The sequence below is a fragment of the Antedon bifida genome, chromosome 4 (assembly GCF_963402885.1).
Source record: "Antedon bifida chromosome 4, ecAntBifi1.1, whole genome shotgun sequence".
Lineage (NCBI taxonomy): Eukaryota > Metazoa > Echinodermata > Crinoidea > Comatulida > Antedonidae > Antedon > Antedon bifida.
This window is the reverse complement of record NC_136229.1, coordinates 19644878-19667002: the sequence shown is the minus strand read 5'-3', so window position 1 is coordinate 19667002 and position 22125 is coordinate 19644878. Positions and strand designations below refer to the sequence as shown.

Genomic DNA, 22125 nt, shown 5'->3' with positions numbered 1-22125 from the left:
ACTGACCTTAAATTTTGAGTTTTTAGTTGTTCCTAAAAGATTATCAAAATTAATTAGAAAATGTTTCCTTACAAAATATACATTTAATGACAATTTAGATAAATATAAAAATTGTTTTTGTTGTAAATGCCATAAGTACATAAACCAGTAGTGGTGTTAATAGTCTATGATTTTTCAGACATTTTTACCACTATCAAATCAGTGATGAAGTGGTGTAAAGAAAAATAAAAAATGTACTAAATCCAAAAATTCAATGTCACTTTGAATTTGAATGCACTGTAAATTTGCTAAAGCTCTGTCTACACTCATCAAACTTTATGTGACAACAAAATGAGATGTGGCCAAATATGGTAGTGATATTCCCAAATATAGTTAGTGATAAGAGGTCATATATGGGCACATCACATTTTTTGTCACATAAAGTTTGATGAGTGTAGACAGAGCTTAAGAATGTGTAGTATTTCGAAATTACAAGTTAGAAAATCAAAAACATACAAAGACAAGCTGGTTTTTATCACCACCACTACAGCATAAGTTAAACAGGCACAGAGTGCCCGGAGACGGCGCATCCGTACCCGTTACACTACACCTCGTTAATTACAAGCGACTCTTAATCACAGCAATCGCAACATGCCAGGAAATTTGAAAAATTGGCAGGGGAGGAAGCGATCTGCCGAAAAGGCACACGATAATAAGTATCTGCTACCCTATTACACATCCATGTTCCCCAATAGTAACAAGTCGTTTCTGACCTAGAACAAATACTATCACGTCTTGCCTGCCAAAGTTTTGACGCTAAACGGGGCATTCTAGTACCCTTGGTGTTTTAAACGCTTACAATCAAATAAAAACATTCTACTCCCTCGTGGTTAGTAATAACGTAGCAAGGAAGTTATTCATAACTGGCGGACAAGAAACGGACTTCCGATAATTAGGAATAGAGGGGTAAAAATGTTCCCCTGATGTTGACAAGCGGTACGTGGTGTACCAATGACATAATATTTGATGATATCGAAGCAATCATGCAAGAAATGTACAGTAATAGTAAATTCCATGGCTTATAGTGATATAGCCTGACAGTTTTAATGTATGGTGTATTAGGGGCTTATGGTTGGGTATTTGGAGGTTCCATAATTTATATAAGACCTACTACAATGTACTACTACAAAATAAAAGATTTTTTTTGCATAGAGCATAGTAACTAAAATTAATAAAGAAATAAATAAAAAAAACATGGCATGGAATTTTTAAAAAAATAAATAAATAATAAAATAAAACTGTCTATACGCCAATCGTCTATTAAACTAATATAGCATTGAGGGCACCATATTAAATAATTCTATTGAATTTACTAAGGATGAGAATATGGTGTCACTAATTCTCAGATTTGAACTTTGACATTGTCATGTGCAATGAGAAAATGCACATACATTGATGACTCACACACTAGACATTAAGATTAGTATAATCTACAAGGTTACAATTAGGAAACATATCCTCCACATATTTTCTCATGTACAGGTACACGCTACAAAAATTGATTTATAATAGCATGATTTTTTGCTTCAGGACTCAATGATTATATCTATTTTTGACACTTCTTACGGAAGTATGCCTGACAGATTAAAAAAAGTTTAGCAACTTGCGTGTTGCTATTAATAAAGATTTCATTGGAATGGCCAAAGCAGACCTGTGCATTTTACAATTGCGATATTTTAATTCCTTGCTATAGATGTGAAAATGTAAGCGTCATGTCCTGTAATATAATACAAAATCATACATTAAATTGAAAAATTATGTAAAGTCAATCATATGATTGAATAGCAACTTCAGAATTCTAGTACAGTTCGCAGCAGTTCCTCCATTTCAGACAGCTCTACAGAAATATCTGCTTCAGATTATAAGATTTTACAAAATCAAAACCAAAGATTTGTTTTTTTCTTGATAACTCGAGTCTATAGCTTTTTTGCCTTAAACTTGCAAAATAACTAGGGAAAATGTTTTTAAAGTTAATGTGCAGCTGGTACAACATGTCCAACTGACAACTAACTGCGCAAACAAACTCAGCCAAACCTGGATACATCCCAAGAGAGAAGCAGCCTTGATACACATTTTAAGGGACCATATAAATAATACTCTACTGCAGTTGATGCAGTAATATTTGTCCACTTAAAAAAAATTAGTATTTGCTATGCAGTATAGTTACTAAAAAGATAATAGTAGTAATAAATGTGTTGATCTTGAAATATGGGGATGTTTTACTGCAGCAAACAATATCATTACTGGAGATAAAGTTTCATAACTAGTGCATTTTACCTGATGATAACCTGATATTTTGCCTAACTTAAATTAAGCAATTTTCATTTGTTGTTTTTTTTTTATCATCAATTTCAGACCTTAAAAATCCTGATTTCGGAAGTGCGTACTGTTTTACTAGAGTTTATCATATTTGGATATAGTCCCTAAGACCTTGCTAGATTTTAGCAAAAGCCGAATGTTCAACATCCTAGATAGTTATCTGAAAATGTAGGTAGATATTCAAATGAAGCATGACAACTTTAATGTACCTCTGTTCTCAGGGACTACACCCAGGAAGCAACAGCGCTTTGCCTGGAAGCAACTGTTAAAAAAAAAACTATCATCATTCACTGAATGTTGACAGAAAATGCTCATGTTGCATCAAGATAAGGAATGACTGAGCATAAACAAAAGACAGATGGTTGAATCAATTCCTGAAATTGATCTTTTCGGAAAAATCATGTCGTATATTTTATTTCATTTTAATTTCCTAGTTATTTTAAATATTATTTTATTGCCATAAATTGTATGTCTGATTATCATCAAGGTTTGCATGAGGAAACGAATGACAGATTTATGAAAAAAAAAAAGATGATTTAAAAGGAATTAAAATGTTGTTGACAAGGTCATTATGGATACACATCTAGCTCATGAACCTAGTACATCTTTCGAGACAAACAGGGGGTAACCCTGGTGTACTAGTACATCAAGGCCACTGATCATAACTGGGCCCTCTGGGAAACCAGTCTTTGAATGAAGAGGTCGGCCAGTATAAATAAATAATAACAAACAAATAAAGACTCTGAAGCTTCACCTACACCCAGTGTAAGCTGCAAATGGAAAAATAATAAAATGGATTACCGCACCAACGACCAAAAATGAATGAATGTTATTGTTATCTAAAATGTGGTGCAAATATATAGAAGAAAAATGCCACTAACCTTGCAGTACATTCAGGAGAGGAATTTCTAAGAAATAAAAATAAAAATGTATCTTTAAAACTTCAAACATTCAAATCTGGTCGAATTTAAATGGTTTTTCTGAACTTTATGGTAATATTAGTTTAATTAGCAAAGCTGCAATATGTATCACTAAAGGTCTGGTATTAATTGGTTAGAGGAAGAAGATGTTTTATTAAAATGTTTAAAAACTTACCAACAACTTTTTTTTATGTATTGAAAAATTAAATTGCTATGAAAACGAAAAAAGATAAAAAGAACTTACATCTTTGTTTTCTCCGTGACAGTAGCTGGTAGTTCTTGTTCAAACTGAAAACATATCAAAACTACAATCAATTTAAATACAAAAAAAGAAACAATATACAGCTGCCTTTCAAATATCATATTACATTGTTTTACTGCCATCACATAGAACGTGTTAAAACATGAAGAATGATTTGAGTTACATAAACCAACAAGATGTTGGTAGACTATGAGTGGAGCTTACTTGGATAAACCAACAATAGCCCTTATCTCTCCATGAGAGGAATACATTTGCCAAAAAGAAAACAGTAGAGCACCCTATCAGATAATAGTGCCTTAATCTAGCCTTAAACCGTTTCAGCATGATGATATTTTAAACCTATAACTGCTGGTAGCTTCATCATCTTAGATTCTAAGCCATTTCTTCGCTTAACTCAGCTAAGGCAATTTGCAATCCTAGGTCAAATTATTTTGTAGCATTTCATTCTTTCATAGTTTTCATAATTTATAATTCAATGAATAATTAGGCTAACAGAATTTTGTCCCATTTAAGTCTTTTCCCAGTTACCTATCCCCTTTTTAAAAAAGGTAATTTTTATGGACGTTAACATGACGTTTTCAATGGTTTTTTTTTACAGACATGAACCTTGGTTGGCTGGGGGAGACTCGGGGGACAGGACAAGAACTACGCACCACGCTTCACTCTGCATTAACTTAAATTGATACGGACTGTTCTCTTACTCACCAAATGTTTGAAGAGAAGAACAACTGACTCTTCCTCTCAAAATCCTCATGAGAATTCACCACAATCAAGAATCTGAAAAGGAATATAAAAAACATGGTTATTAGAAGCTGCTACGTTAGGATGTTGAGTGGTTCAGGAGGGGACACGCCCAGTGATACGGACAGCAAGGTCAATGGCTGTTGTAGCAACAAATGTGACCTCTATGCATAGTTATATACAGTGAAGTCTACAGACTTGCGTAGTAACAGCTTTATATAATATGATTATACTTTTGCAATAATAATTGAAGATGTTTTTGCAGTACGGTTGGTTTTATAATGTTACTACCCTGGGTTTAAATCTAGGTTATGGCTCGGCTATAGGATTCTACTTATGTTGCATACTGCACTAGTAAAACATTCCTCTACCACCAGCAATGATTAAGTTTAAGATTTTATTTAAAAATTGTGTGACTAAAATATATTATGTTGGCTATTGAGCAGCGCTAGTTAAATATCTCAGTAGAATAGTCAACTATATCAGTGGAATAGTCAACTATATCAGTGGAATAGTTAACTATCTCATTGGAATAGTCAACTATCTCAGTAGAAAAGTCAACTATCTCAGTTGAATAGTCATCTATCTTAGTAGAATAGTCAACTATCTCAGTGGAATAGTCAACTATCTCAATAGAATAGACAATTATTTTAGTGGAATAGTCAACTATCTCATTGGAATAGTCAACTATCTCAGTGGAATAGTCAACTATTTTAGTGGAATAGTCAATTATCTCAGTGGAATAGTCAACTATCTTAGTGAAATAGTCAACTATCTCAGTGAAATAGTCAACTATCACAGTGGAATAGTCAACTATCCCAGTGGAATAGTCAACTATCTTAGTCACAAAAAAATAAATCCCTGATAGCCAAATAAAGACATTTGAATAAGTGACACAAACGCAGATTAAACCTCACAAAAGTCCCATGTACTTAATAGTATGTAAAATTGTAAGTACCATCACTACCAGTCTTATCCCTTAGTAAATAATTAACATGTTATGTTAATTATTTACTATATAAATAATGAATGACTGTTAGTAAATGGTAGACTTCATATTGGAATAAAATATTTCAAAACTATACGAAGACATAAGGATAAATTAAAGTTGATGGTCGTCAGTCAGACCATCGATTCTCTTTTGCTACATAAATGTTTTTTAAACAAAATGGAAAGATCAATGGAAAGATAGGTCAACATATGTTAGAAGAAACCCATAGGAAAAACAAGTCTAGCCTTAAGGAACAAGTAAGGAAGCACAGCCAGCAAATAGAGACCTAGTTTGCTCTTTGATTGACGTCAAAGATAGCGTTCTGATACGATCTTTATCTTTTTTTTTCAATTAAATTTTTTTTTAAATTATTAAAAGTCTATGTTCATCAAATGCATCAAATGAAAATGAACAACTGCAATTCAAGATGTACTTAATAAATTACCACTCTAACACAATCTATTTTTAAATACAACTTTTGAAAATGCATTTTATTACCAGACTGTTTTGCGGTAAACTATGTGATTAACTAGTTAGGAATGTTTCAATGTTTCTATTTTCTTGAATAATGCTTTTTATTTCTTAAATAACCTAAAGTGATTTTTCGAATAATAATTTACAATATTGTGAAAATGCAGAAAAGCTCTGGCTACACCATCAAAATTTATGTGACAAAAAAAACGTGATGTGCCCATATATAGACATGATGTCATATCATTACCATATTTGGGCATATCACTACCATATTTGGGCACATACACTTGTTTTGTCAAACTAGTTTGATAGTGTAGACAGAGCTTAAAGAAAGTTTACAAAATAAAATAGTAATATAGTACAGCTAAGACAGTGCCATTTTTCATGCAAATCATAAAGTAAATAATTTATATATATATTGTTTCAAGATATGAATTGACTCCTACTAGCTCAATATTTAGAGAAAATCTTGACACTTCAGTCACAACCAACTTTAGTTGTCAGATTCATAATTTATTACCAGTCGAAAATTAAATCCAATAACAAATTTATAATGTAAAGTATTAAAACCAAGGACAGCAGTTGTTTCCCGTTGCTAGACATATCGTTACAATCTTGATTCCTGACGCCCTCTACTTGGCAAGTTCTAAGTCAATTAGAATCCAACTGGAATTGTTTGCGGATAGGCAACTGGAAAAAGTTAAAAATGATAATGAGCCATGGCTCTTATAAAGCTCTGTCTACACTATCACTTTATGTATGGCACATCACATTGTTTGTTACATAAAGTTTGATAGTGTAAACAGAGCTTTATAAGATAATGTTGGCTTTTGGTAGCTTATGAATTTATTAGTTGCTAGAAAAATTAAGGTAGCACATAATATCCTTTTATAAATAAGTTATACACAATCCTCAACTTGATTTCAAAGCCACTTGCTTACTTACTGTAGCAGCCTACTCAATCTGTTAGGACCTACACACCTACTGTACACTTTGTACTTGTATATAGTTTTTCATTAAAGTGGACACTGTCCAGTGAAATGAATGAAGGGAAAGATATGTATTAACACTTCGGCCAACATAGTTGATTCCGAAGGGTACATAGCTATACCTATAGTGTAGGATCATTTGACATATGTTCTCATGAACTAATTATTGTTAGCAAGTTGCTTGGTATAATGTACCAAATTGTATTAATTAAAGTGTACACACACAATTCCATTCAGTTTAGATTCAATATGAAAATGATAAAGTGACATTCTGGAATTTTGATTTTTGAATGCTGAATGCTAGATTTTTAAAGGAAGCTGCTGCAAATTTGTAGAGAATTATAGAGGGCAGTATATAATTTCAAACTTACATCACACATTGTTGGTATAAAAACAAAATATTTAAGTTCTGCATGAGAGAAACGGTCCTCTTTAAAGTACTCACAATGATTGAATTGATTTGTTGCTTGTAAATAGTTTAGTTATTCATGTTTTTTTATTTATCAATATGTTCTGTGCTGTTTTGTTTCTTGGACCGCACCGCATATTGTGAGTGCCACAGATTCAAAGCTGCATGGTCAACAAATAAATAAACTACTAGCATAGCCAATATTGAATTGTGTATTTAAAAGTAACTGTATTATGTTAAGAAACACATACATAGTTGTCTATGAAGACAGTTTATGCCAGTGTTACACAACGGAGCTGATAACATGTTGTTGTAAAAAAGCAGATTTGATATGTGCCCAAAAATGGTAGTGGTGTGCCCAAATATGGTAGTGGTATCCCCAAATATGATAATGATATGACATCATCATGTCCATATGGGCACATCACATTTGTTTTGTCACATAAAGTTTGATAGTGTAGACAGAGCTTTAGAACATGATCCTTCAAAGCAGACTAGGCCAGGTCAAATGGGCGTTATCTCCCACTACTTATTACATTATTTTATCGAAAAATTTCTCTATGTTATGAAGAGCAATCAAACCATTTATTTGATAAATATTGCAAGGAATACGTGTGTAAAGCATGGAATATCAGATCTCTCCTTAAAAATATCTGAATATGTTGTGTATTCTAAATTGCTGTATTGTTTGTATATAATCATTTTATAACTTTTTATTATAAATTAAATATCTTATTATTTTTATATATATGATGTACATGTATATGTATGTAGTTTTTATTATTAAATAATATCTTATTATTATATATATGATGTAAATAAAATAACAGCAGAAAACTTGGTTACTTCATTGTTTTAATCACTATATGATGTATGTATATATTTTTTATTATTAACTAATATTATTATTAATATATTGTAACTGTATTATTAATACAATATAATGCAACTTTTTATTATTAATTAATATCTTATTATTATTTTTATATATATGATGTATGTGTGTATATATGTATATGATATGTGTATAAATCAAATTACTGAAAAAATGACAATGCTGTGGGTATCAGTGGCTGGATCTCAAGATACAACAAAAAAGCGAAAAGCTAAATCAAAACGATAAATTAAAACAGCCAAAAGTATATATATAATTGACATATATATATGTCTGTACTATGTAGTCTGTTAATTTTAGTTGTAACTTGGTGTGATGTTGGTAGTCTTTTGTTTTTTAGTAGGAATGTACATTCCCATTTTTGTATTTCTCTTTTTTATTGTTATATTTTATTTCTTTGGACGCACCTTCACACGTTGAAGTGTGCCACTGATAAAAAAGTGCAGTGCCGATAAAATTATTATTATACTGTAGTAATAGTAGTAACTGTAATAGATTATTAGCAATTTGAAAATGAAGGATTTTCACAATTTGTAACTTACACTAAGAAAACCTGTTAGCCAATTTGGTACAAAATAAAAACATATATAGGGAAGCCTTGAGTATATATAGATGGTAATTTTGGAAGATCCTGAGAGATTCATGATGCTCAAAAACTGTATAACCCCTTAGACGTGAAAGAAGAAAGTATGTAATTTATTATTTATTTTGTACTCTTAGCATAAATGTAATTAAGGTTTCTGTTCATATATTTTTGTTCTCTAATTTGTTATTTTTAAAATTTGTTATTTTTAAATTTGTAATGTATTACTGTTAGTTGATCACGGCCTTGTAGAAGAACACCTTTATGGTGACACAAGCTTTTCCGTGTTAAAATAAAGTATTTATTATTATTATTATATGGTGACACAGCATGAATGGCTGATGTTAGGCTAGGCCTGCTTAGACTTCATCCGAATTAGGTCGTCTAATTAAAAACAACATAAATCATGGTATTCTTTTAATCATCATGCATGCTTATAAAACTGTATGCAGTTATCATCATAACTCTTTTTTATGTATATGTTTAAAATAAAAATGGCAATTTTTGTTTGGGTTCAAATTCTGCAAAAAATAGGGTAAATTGTAAATATATATACACCTAGGCCTATATAATATTACTAATAATTAATAAATCAATAATTATATAATTAATAAATATATAGAATACTAACTATTGATAATTGATTGATAAATAAATAGAATAAATTAATAATAATAGAATATTATTTAACTAGGCCTAGGCCTAGGGCTTAGGCCTAAGCTATTTAATTAATTATTATTGACTAATTAAATTAAATATGTAATTGAGATAGTTTTGGGTGACTTATGCCTAGATTAATTATCATAAAGGAAAATCTAGGCTAGGCCTACCCTATATATGGATCAACGTCAGTCTTCGTGCTTGAGGAAGTAATGTGTGATGGGTAGATCCCTCTCAAAAACAGTAGGGAGGTGGGCCTACAAGAAATTCAGATATTGCTGAAAATGAATAATTACAAATATTTAAAAAATAAGAACCAGACACAATGCATATAATACATATACAAATCATATATCAGCAAAGCCACAGCGTTACTACTGTACTTACCGTTTTTATAATGAGCAAAAATAAATAAATACGTGCTCCGAAAAACACTCTCATTCATTTTTTTTATGATAGCGCCACCTATAGTTAGTATTTCTCGACCATATGTATGGGAAAAATGAATTTTCGCGGTACGGCACGACGAGAACCATTTAGCGGAAATTGGTTGCTGGTACACTTTGACCTCACGAGTCGACAAAAGAATGGCGACCATAAAGCGAATGCACCTTTAGAAAGGTAAATTCATTATTTTCTTACAATAATTATATATTTTTTGCAATTGTATTAATGCTATATAAAGATAAAATATTTATAATCCTAGTGTTTGTATGATCGCGCGATCCAGCAGTGTGTTTTAAAAGGCTTTTTCTCTGGAAATAAAGACATGTTGGGGTTTTTCAGTGTGACTGTGATACCGCACTGTTTGTGTTTTTACTTCTTAGAATTAGGCATTTTAATGAATTAAATGTTGAATATTGTACAGCTTATTGTAGATATTTACCTAAAATATTAATTATTATTAATGAATTAATAACCTTTAATTGAATAATGCCACTTGAAATTAAAAGCTTGCAGCCAATGTCATTTTTTTTGTGCTCAAGATTTTGAACTTTGACATATTAATAATTTGTTTTTTTATTTACATGAATGAATGTTTATTAGTTATTCTTCCCTCAACAGTGATGTGGTTGGTAAGGCAGAAAATCAATAAAATATAAAATGTGTAAATAAAAAAATCGGAGAAAGATTGCTTTTTAATTGAATTGAAGACCAAGTTCAATTCAATCATTGAATTCAATTTTTTTTTTATTTTTAAGAAAATACATTATAAAACTTATCACAAGAAAGGGAAAAACTATAAATTATTACACATGTACACATATAGGCTAAGTCACGTTACAAAAAATATTATTGCAAATATTATAATGTTGAAAAACATTTAACATACAATATGGCTGAAACAAGGTACTGTATTAAATTTGAACTTCTAAAATTGTGTTTAGTTCATCGTACAGTATGTAGTAACTTCCATGTTTTGAATCATATACATGCCAACCTCCATATTTAAGCATTTAAACATGATTAGTTTCTGTAATCATAATTATAAACTACAAATTATATATGAAATTCCATAATTAAATTTGATTTGGTGCATGCACTTTTCTTAGAACCAATTCAAGGTGGATTCACATGCATACAACTTGCAACAAATACAAACACAAAAGCAACAGAGAAAATAAAAGCAAATGAATCTTGTGACTTGGATTTCTGTGTAAAAAGTACATCATCATTGAGCAACATCATGTCATCAGTACCAAAAACTATAAATAATATTTGTAAATTAGGAAACTTTATAAAATCTAATATCACTAACATTAACAATCTACCATCAAATAATGGATAATTAATACTTTATTATCTTTTATGGGTTTCTCCCATTTTATTCATCAATTTAGTGTAACACCTAGGCCTAATGTCTAAAAGTATAGATGTTAAAGCATTTATGGCAAAACATATACAGTAAAATGATTTACAATAATTCATCATATTAGATAATTAATACGTTACTGCTGCCAGTGCTAGTATTTTATACGATGCTTTTCAAGCATATAACCTTGAAGGTAATTCTTTATTAAAAGAGATTGCATATCCAGTTGAAAGAAATAATGAATGGAAAGAGAAGCCCATAGATAAAGATGCAATGCATGGCCAAGGTTAAAAATTCAGCAAAATGTAGAACTGTTTAGATTGTCCCTAAATTAAGATGAAAAACAGATGTCTCTGTCATTGGCCAGTTATACAATAGTACTCTCTGATATTTAATGAAAAAAAGAATGTATTTAGCTTTAATACACAATATAGAAAGGTAGAGTGTTTATCATACATACCATCAATTAATTAAACAATTACAGGAAAATGAGTACATTTATGGTAGCAAAATAAAAGATACAGGTACTAATAATAATAAACTGTGAATTGATTGTTAAACTCATAAGTACCTTTTATAGTATTACAGAATATGGAGATTTGCTGTGACATGTTTGGTGTAGGTAGGAAGGGGTGGGAGAGGGGTGAGATTGTAGAATGGGGGGTTCCAGAATAAGGAAGAAGCAAATGGTAAAAAATCCCATATAATTATCACTGCAAAGTCAAAACTGAAGCCACTGCTGGCATATGCTGTTTGTAGTTAGCAAGTACAATATGCATGTGTATGCAGTGATAGTTAATTGATCTGATTAATCTTGTACAAAAGAAGGCAATGCTACGTGAATGTAAAGTGTTACGTTATGATATTCTGTTATTCTTTAATTCGTAGATATAGTTGATTTCAAATTTCAAAAGGCCTGGAAACGAGGCCATTTTGCAATACCTCAACTAAATTCTATAGATTTTTTCAAGCGTTGCAAAAAGCTTAACAGGTCAGCCTGTCTGTGTATAAAAGTTCAAATAATATCTTCAGCTATTTTGACAGGCTTAAAGTGTACTGCACCGCACTCAACACTTCCCATAATGTCAATGCATAACTTAATACATTGAAAATGTAAGGCAAACATAGGGGATCGACTTAAAACTTGAGAATTTCTTCATTTACACAAAGTAGCTGAAATTACTTTTTAATGTTGAATTAGTTTTTTAGATGTGTATAATTTTATAAATTAAAATAACACATCAATATTAAATTTTAACCCAAGTTTTACTGTAGGACAGTGGACAATATTTAAGGCCCAATGTGGGTGGAAACATCTTTTATGATACCCGGTAGATGGTACAGTAGACAGCAGTTGAATGCATCTTCCCAGTCAAGGTCAAAGGTGAACAATATGCTGACATTTGCCTAGGCTGTGTGACCCCACCCATCTCCGACCAGTACAAACTACTGGAAATTCATCCATTAGTTTTTTGTTTTGAATTAATAATGGCCCTCTAGAAAAAAAAAACATCTGCATTTTTATTATGATATAATTGACAATATCCTGTCAGCAGTTCAACAACAGGCAAATGTAATTATTTTGTAGTTTTAATATAAAAAAGGCGGGATATTTTAAATTGATTATAAAATAATGTTTTAATAATAACAATTTTCTAAGATTTTGATAAATTACAGTACAGAAAAGTAAGTGTTATTTAAAAAAATTATTTTATATATTTGATCTTGTATTGTTAATCTGTAATTTTTTTATATATTTTAAACAAATATTGATTTAATAATAGTTTAAACATTAGATGTTATTAGATAGTAATTACAATTATTACCTCCTCAGCATTCCACTTTCATTATTGTGTTATAGTGTTTATTAAAAGATATAAATCAAGACTCAAGATAAGTACTGTACTGTAAATATGATAATTATATATTTTTCTTTCTATATAGACAGTATTTCTGTCCATGGTATTAATTATAGTCATAAAATCAATTCAGATTGACTTGAGAAAAACATGTACGGTTACTGTAATATGGTTAAGAATTAAAAATACCTGAACAGAAAAAATCTAGTCATATTTTGTACAATAGACAAATACACTGTACAAACATAGATTACATTTCAAAGATTACTATTGCAATTCCAAGATTTCTGTTCTGTTCTACAAAGTTTATGCTTTTTCAATCGCAGCATTTTCATACATTTGCATCTGATTTACGTAATTACACTACCTGTTAGCCATGCATTTTGAATACTAACTGCTCTACAAAATGCAATATTATTAATCACAATGGTCACGCTTCACTGCCTTGACAACGTAGGCATTAATCATAAATATTGTTGTAGAGTGCTCTTACTCTCGATTACTCATCATTCCTTGTGTAGGTTCATTGAGGTCAGTCATGTTTGACCCTATAGCCATGTTATTTACTAGCGGAGACCAGATAGTAATACTATTAGAAAATGGATTTCTACACTAATGAGTTGATATGGCATTATTAATCCAGTGAATGCATGGATCCATTAAAAATAATAAAGAGACGTTTTTATTAAATTTAAAATACATTAAAAGCATGACTATCTGTCTACAGTAACAATAATTATTTTACAGAAAACATGTTAAACAGAAAAAAATAATGTGGTATGACTCACTGTAGACTTTCATTCATGACTCGTTTTTTTAAATCGACTGAAAAAGAAATTATTTTAAATAATATTCAAGCATTGTATAATTTCCTTTTCATTAACATTTATTTTTCTCATTAACATAAAAAAATCCAATACATATAAAAGGGATAGGAAACCTAAAAGTAAACCATTAAGCTACAGTGTCATTTTTAATTCCTACAGTATACATGCTTTTAACGACAAACACAAATAATTGTATTTTCGAACATCTGGGAACACCTAATAGCATTTATCCTCTTATTAATTTTTGTATTTTGTAATTCCTGTATATGCATTGTAATCTGTATATGTAATATTTTACTCATTTGATTTCAAATCTTTCGTTGAACTATTTGACAATAAAGTTATCTTGTATCTTGTAACTGTAACACACACACACACACATTATTATACTGTATTTAGAATTGCTAATTTGATATGTAAGCAGAAATCGTATATTTACCACACGTCATTAAAATACATGAATTTTTGTTCTTTCAGGTCAATCTACTAGTTTTATTTTTTATATCTTCATGGAAAGATGTATAGTCAAGGAAACCAGGAATTCCAATTCCAGCCAACGGCTCAGCAAACTACCTTTGAGACATCAAACAAAGTTGGTCTTGATAACAGCCAATCTATGTTGTCACTGCTAAATGAGGATGAGTTCTCACAACAGCAGCAGCAACAGCAACAACAAGTTAACTGTCAGCCATTGAGTTATTACAGTAACCAGATCTCAAGTAATAACTATGGTTCATTGCCTACGCAAGTACAACGGAACTACATGCAGTACGCGCAGCAATCACAAGCAATGGGGCCAAGCCCGTACAGCACGACTAACACAAATTATCAAATGCAGCAAGGATACCAGAGGTCGGACTCATACCAGACTGCGTACGCTAACCAACATGCAACCAGTTATTACCCTAATGCACAAATGACTAATCCATACCAGAGTTACAACAATACACAAGGTTATCCAATCCAAGGAAGGTCACCGGCGAGCTCACCAAGCATGTTGTCTACAGTTACTGCAGTTGGACCTAAGTATCCTCAAATCCCACAAAACTCTGTATCTCCTGTAATGGGACAAGGTTCGACGATGTACAGTCCTGGAAACACACCGGTAAATAACCGGTCCCAATTCCAATTTCCTACCTCACCAGTTCACCACCCAACACGTCCGTCTCCAATTCAGTCCCCTAGTGCTCCTAAAAGATCTCCCGCTGCCATGGCGTGTCCGAGTCCGATACAATCGCACTCACCAGCACCGGTAGCATCCACTAATTCAGCAAGCCCTCTACCAGTTAGAAGCCCTCAGAATAACTCGCCATCCTTTAATAAAAACCGACCTCATGCAAAGCAGAAACAAGAGATGGTTGATTTGTCAAGTATGTCTAAAATGTATCAACCACCCACAAGGTCAGTTGATTCTGATAAAAAGCACAAGTATTCTTCACCGAAAAGAGGTGGACCAATTCCAAAAATGGAAGAAATGGTTGCTTTTATTGGTGAACCCATCATGAAAGAGGTACTTACTTCTGAAAAAGATGGAAAGACCATGTCATTTGATACTGGAACTGGAGATAAATTACCAAATGGTAAATGCGATGGTGCAGAAAATGGCACCTCTGTGAATGGCACCTTAAATGAACATAAAAGTGACAATGACAAAAACATTTTAAAGAATACGGATGTAATTGATAGTATTTACGAAAATGGTGAGGATTCTAAAAATGAATCTGAACAAACCATAAAACCTGTAGTCAATGAGAAAAAGGAAATAAATAATGAAAACAAACAGTTGGAAGAAAAAAACCTGGAAGTAAATGAATCAACAAAAACTAACAATCGAAAAAGAAAATCAGCGACTCAACCTTCTGAACTACAAACTAATGAAAAACCTAAAGAAAAAACAAAAAGGACTAAACAAAGGGGTGGTGCTAAGGCTAGTGCAACAGAAAATAGTCCCACTGATCCAAAACCAAAAAGTAGGAGGAGTAGAAATAAAACTGGAAAGTCAAAGGACAATTCCAAAAATGGAAATAACTCAATTGAAAATGGTGTCGGTTTAGAAGAAGATGACAACCATACCTTTTCGGATGAAGATGATATTGATCTCCATCATTCTGTTAATCGACCAATTAAAACCTATTCCAAGAAAAATTATTCCAAAGATAAAGATGAGATGGACCATTCGAAAGACTCTAAAAGTGATTTTGATGAAATTATGAAAACAGTCCAAACAAAGGATATTGTCCAAAAAAGGGATGTTTCCAAAACTGAGGATAGTGTTGAAACAAAGGATAGTACCCAAAACAAGGATGTTGCCCAAACAACGAATGTTTCCCCAAAAATGGATGTTTCTCAAGCAACATCAAAAGATATTCACCAACCAATGAATGTTGCCCAAACAAGGGATGTTCACCAAACAATGAATGTTGTTAGTGAAATAGAAAAAACAAGGGACACAGTTAAAAACAGCGTAGAACTAAATAAAAATGTTGAGAAAAATGTACAAAGTGAGTCTTTGAAAGTAAATGATATTAAATGTAAAGAAGTAGAAGTTGTTGTAAAAAAAGTAGATACAAATGTTGACAAAATTGATGAGAAAAAATATCCATCCATTATGGAATGTTTGAAGACGCCTACAGAAACTCGGGAAATAAAAAATCCAATGTTAGCGCCGTCGTTAAAACGGCAAATGGCAGATGGGGATAGTCACGATACTTGTGAAAGTGATCAAACAACGCCCTCATTTCGTAAACGCGGACGACCGTTTGGGAGCAAAAACAAACATAAGCGGCTTACAAAGAAAGAAAAAGCGTTGCTTGAAAGTGAAGGGTTAAATAAGGAAGCAATTGCAAAAAAGGTCAGTATAAAACCAACTTCATTGAACCAAAAGCTAGCAATGCCTTTACCTCAGACTGTCACTCAAAAACCAGTTGGACCAGTGTTGCGTATGGTTGGTGCTCCAGATAAACCTGTATCATCTCTTATAGTTAACCAACCAAATGCAGTTGATACAACACTATCAAAGAAAGCAAAACATGTTGATCTATCAAAAAGAATTCATAGACCGACATCAGGTGCTGCCGTTGGTTCAACTTATTGCGATGCTGGACGGCCCTGGTTATGTGCACTTTGTGGAAAACCAGCTAATGTGAGTGGTTTAGGGGATCTGTATGGTCCTTATTACCCTGAAGGATTTAAACCACCAAAACGTTGCGCACAGGAGGAAAAAAATAAATCTAATTCTGGAAAACAAACATCAAAAGCAAAGACTTCTAAAGTTAGTTCTAAAAGTTCAAATTCTAAAAACTCTCAAAGGAGAAAAAGTTCAACTGATAAAGACCCTGAAACAACACCGGAACAAACTAGTAAAAATAATTCAAAATCCAAAACTTTACCATTGTCAAAATTAAAAACATCCAAGTCTGTTAAACCGCCATCAAAGAACGCATCAACACCAAGTAGTTCAGGTAATAGACGGACAAGTTCGACAGACACAGAAAGTTCAAGTATTCAGGATGAGATTTGGGTTCATGAAGAGTGTGCTGTGTGGGCGCAAGGTGTTTACCTTGTTGGAGGGAATATTTATGGTCTACATGAGGCAGTGAAAGCAGCCTGTCAAATGGTATGTTGATTATGTAGTCACAAAAAACGTAAATCTCTGCATGTCTGTGGGTTTATTCTTGCTAGTTGTAGTAATTTCAGTGAAAAGCTTTAATAAAATCTCAAAAGTACTTGCTATGTTCGCCATAAAACATTTATACTTTATGAACATATAATATTGACATTTACCATATTATTAATAAATTATGTATAAAAAGTATGGTCATTTTTACAATTATTTTGCCATTTCTAAACACTAATTGGATACAAAAATTGCTAAATTCATTGCAAATATTTAGACATTCTTGAAATATTTCACAATCCAAGAATCTTCAGTCAAATTTTTGCAAATAGTCACTTTTCCAAAAAACAAATATTTGTACACATTCAATTAAATTTGTTTAATTTGTTTCCATGAATAAACATAAAGGATGCAGATTTTAGGCTAATGTGGACCCTTGAAAAAATGTTAAAAAGCAAATTAGATAAAATATTTTTTATATATATATTCCATAAGATATCAAAAACGTGTTTGAAAAAGCCTCACTTTTAAACTTAACCGCTTCCTAACTATTTTGACATAAGTAAAAATATTGATAAATGATTTGTTCTTATTTTTAGTCCTGTTCTCACTGTAAGCAAATTGGTGCTACATTAGGGTGCTTCAGCAAAGCCTGTACTTGGACATCGCATTTCATGTGTTCTGTAAATGCAGGTAAATATGGTAATGTCAAGTGAATATCATTAAACCAATCCTTGTTATCTAACCTACATACTTTTATAACCATGTTTGTTTCATTTCAGGTTGTCTTTTACGAGAAGAAAATTATTCAATGTTGTGTTCCAAACACAAGGTATGGTAATTCTTAAGCTCTGTCTACACTGTCAAACTAGTTAGACAAAAAAGTATGATGTACCGAAATATGCACACACGTGGTAGTGATATGACATCACATAAAGTTTGATAGTGTAGACAGAACTTTACTACTGAAGTTTATTTAAGATTTCTACTCAATTCAACAGAATACGGCTATAACTTTCTTATTGCTTCTTCATAATTTCTGCTGTGTGGTGCAATATACTAGAAGGTACACATTCACCACCAAACAAAGTCCCAAAAATAAAATATATATTGCTCTTGTTCTGTCTCACAGGAAAGTATGATCTGAAGTGCTGTCTACACTATCAAACTTTATGTGACAACAAAACATGATGTGCCCATATATGGACACGATGATGTCATATCACTACTATATTTTGGGCACAGCACATTTTCACATAAAGTTTGATAGTGTAGAAAGCTTTAATAGAGTTGTCCCAAAGGAATGGTTCTACAGTAGTTACTATGCTTGGAATCAACTTATTATGAATATGTGTTGCATTGCAGAATAAGATGGTGAAGATGAAGGATGACACTTAACAAGAATCCACACCACATAGAGGAAAACATCCTGACATTCTCTTCTGGATATTGCCATCAAGAAGACAACAAATCGTAGAAGAGGACTGCCCTTTTAGCTATTTCCACTTTTGTTATCTCATTGTTATCTCATGTAGTAAAACGACCATGTTTGGTAAAAATGACAAAATGATTGGTTGGCAGAAAGAATGTAATAGTGAATAGTGGATTTCAGGGAGATATTGAGATTGTAGACGTATGATGTACTCTGGGTAATTTCAAGAGTGCATTTCAGAACAACATATTACTATATATTGGGGAAATATAAAAATATCTATTGTATGAAACAAAATTATTGATGCCAATGTAATAGTGAATTTCAGGAGATATTGAGATTGTAGACGTATGATTTCAGAACAACATGTTACTATATATTGGGGAAAATCGTTGCAACAGACTTGAGGTAGGATGGGCTTTTGCTTTAGGATATGCGTTCTTTCTTAGGTTTGCCTATACCTTGACATAAGACCCACACTTTTTTATACCACTATACCTTGGAATGGACCTGAAAAAGAACCCAAAGAAGTTGATATGCTTACTCACAGAGATCATCTAAGTTGAGCTCATAATATCTCTACGTTTGAGGTCAACTAATATAACATCTCTTTGCTCGTACCTAGTATCTGCTTACCTGGAAACTGTGTTATTTACCTGTATTGGTTTGTAGTATTCACAAACAAAAAAAGCAAATTTGGTCGAAGTCCATGATTAGGAAGGTATTGCATCTGGTTCAGACTGATTAGATGTGAATTTTTAGGGTAATAACGCATTGTCACCGATTATGCATTTAATAAAAGCAACTATGTATTAGAAGTCATTGAGGAATGCATTTGTTTGCTGTCTGTTTCAATGTGGCACACACTGGATTGATGGCCTGTTATGTCTGAGGGTCTGTGACATCTGTAAATGTTTGGTATCTTGAAAAATGTGATGCAGCATCAGATGGTATTAAGTGTTTCTGATTAGTCTGCTCAGGTATATCTTGGTTATCTGTGCGTGTCCAGCAACACACTTATGTTGTCGATCAGTGTTTGATGTTTGTACAGAAACGTTTCAAAACGATATTTGTGATTGGAAGAGACATTTGAAAATCAAAACATTACTTTTAACACTATTGATTCTCAGTGCTGTACCTCCACCTTTGACAATATTTGTCTAGTCTCATAGGCAAATCTTCATCACATGGAAGGGTTAGTTTAGAGTTTATGACAGGCTTTACATGTTTTACATGTGCTGCTGTATCACGGTATATGCCTATGATATGAACAATTTAGGTACATACATACATTGATTTACAATATCTCACTTTTGACAAATCAAAGTTTATGTTTACATCATCTATTTTTAGTCTCTTAGTAAATATTTGAGGACATATATTTTGCTCACTTATATTAATAAAGTATGTTTTGTTTTAGAAAATCAATTCTATGTTGTACAGGTATTGGTATCTGTTAGACAATGTTAAATTGGGGAATGTGTTAGTATAGCATGTGTTTATCTATTGTCTTTGCATTATATATGTACATTTATTTATTTTTACCTTTCATAGCCACGGAAGTTTCTAAATCTTAAATGGGGGACGTTTTTCACGTTTATTTATGCTTAAGAATCTATATTTGCCTATTGCATTGTTTCTAAAAATAACCCAACATCTATTTTTGGAACTTTAGATTTAAGTTTATACTTTACTGTCTTCCAGTATGACTATCTTAGTATTATTTATGTTTTCGGGTCAAAGTGGAGATATAAGAAGAACATTACAGTAATTATTTTGATTTTTTTTAACCTAATAACCACATTGAACATTTACACAGTAAAGTCGATATTAGGAGCTCAATGATCTATTATGTATAGACTTATTTTGTATTGGGAGGTGTATCAAATAAGTCTATCGCAATGTGTGTAAAATTTTGTCGATGCGAAGTTGTTAATGTTACTGCAATACTTATACGAAGTTAACAATAGGAACGCATAATATGAACAGTTAGTTTTCGCAGGGAGGAATATTTTCCCCCAATTCCTCCTACAATCTGGTCCGTTGGCATGTTGTAAATGTAATATTATTGTGGTTCAGAATAGTTAAATTGTTCAATTTGTATTGTATGGTTTTGTAGATATTACATTTACTTAGACAAGCCTAGTCTGCACTATCAAACTTTATGTGACAAAAAACGTGATGTTCCCATATATGGACATGATGATGTCATATCACTACCATATTTGGGAATATCACCACCATATTTCATAGTGTAGACAGAGCTTAAGAAAATAATGCATGACGCGTCGTTGATATTTATTGAAAATGTTTTAAAGACATTTTTATTTGTTGTGTATTTTACAAAGGAAAAGTGAAGCTTTTGTTAGTATCTCTTTTTCATAAAAAACATAATTAGCAGACAGTTCCGTTATGTATAGTGAATGAAACCTAAGTTGGTACTTTTGCTGTTTGTGTAAAATAAAACAGGAAAATTACAGTTTCTGTAATAAGTAAGAATTAATAAAAAAGAAATTAATTTTGTGAAACTTACTGAAATTATATAGTTTTTATCTGTGTCTTCTAGTTTTTTGTTTTCTCCACTTTTTTGTGTTCCTCTTTCTATACACGTATTAACCGTTGTACAGTATTTAGTTCCACTTCTACACGCCTCCTACGCGTACAGTATTTAAATTTCTTTTTATTTCGGAAAAATTTCATCCATATCAACAAACGTACAACAGAAAAAAGAAAATTCGCAAACTATAATCTTAAATATATAGGATACTTCTCCTTATCAGGTGTATATAAAACTAAGATCTAAAAAACTAAGACCTAAGATAGATCTAGAAAACTAAGATATCTTAGGTCTTAGATTTCTAGATCCGATGATGGGTTTCTAGAAAACTAAGATATCTTAGATCTTAGTTTTCTAGACACCCGTATTTATCAACCGTATTTTGCTACGGGTTTTACGTGCCTCGTTTATCAGCAGTGTGGCTTTTATGCGCATTTTTTTTATAAATTATACACTAATACAAAATGTCAATTTTTATGGTCTACATTGTTAATATTCGGTTATGTAAGCGTCTATTTGTAACACTTTTTGAGGGGTTAATTGTTGTTTTAAGAATTCTATTGCAATGTTGTTGCCACATTGTATTGTTTGGTACACACCATAGAGATATTATAATATCTCCATGAGACACTACTTTCTCATCATCTCTTCAGATACATTCTTTCAGAGTAAAGTCTCCTTTTCGACCATAAATCTATGATTAAACTCTCTTACATCCCAATCCATTAAAGTTCATAAT

General features: G+C 31.8%; 2 protein-coding genes across 4 annotated transcripts in view; one reads left to right on the top strand and one right to left on the bottom strand.

Moving 5' to 3' along the window:
• LOC144839523 (E3 ubiquitin-protein ligase TRAF7-like) overlaps nucleotides 1-9707 on the bottom strand; it is a 52825-nt gene extending 43118 nt beyond the window's left edge. The window contains exons 1-5 of one of the 2 annotated variants that reach the window (XM_078694925.1): nucleotides 9670-9707; nucleotides 9453-9560; nucleotides 4246-4317; nucleotides 3523-3566; nucleotides 3240-3266 (exon numbers count right to left, since the gene is read on the bottom strand). The gene's annotated coding sequence lies outside the window, so the exon portion shown is untranslated. Of the gene's footprint in view, nucleotides 1-3239; nucleotides 3267-3522; nucleotides 3567-4245; nucleotides 4388-9452; nucleotides 9561-9669 lie in introns of those variants that run through there. The other variant, XM_078694926.1, reaches the window with a different exon arrangement.
• A 123-nt stretch (nucleotides 9708-9830) lies between these two features.
• Nucleotides 9831-22125, top strand: part of LOC144839520 (uncharacterized) — a 26221-nt gene continuing 13926 nt past the window's right edge. The window contains exons 1-5 of one of the 2 annotated variants that reach the window (XR_013611761.1): nucleotides 9831-9903; nucleotides 14259-17397; nucleotides 17997-18090; nucleotides 18180-18229; nucleotides 18763-20974. Coding sequence is in view for 1 of the 2 variants with exons in the window: in XM_078694919.1 (XP_078551045.1) it covers nucleotides 14299-17397; nucleotides 17997-18090; nucleotides 18180-18229; nucleotides 18763-18795 (3276 nt within the window). In the remaining variant the exon portion in view is untranslated. Of the gene's footprint in view, nucleotides 9904-14258; nucleotides 17398-17996; nucleotides 18091-18179; nucleotides 18230-18762; nucleotides 21368-22125 lie in introns of those variants that run through there. The other variant, XM_078694919.1, reaches the window with a different exon arrangement.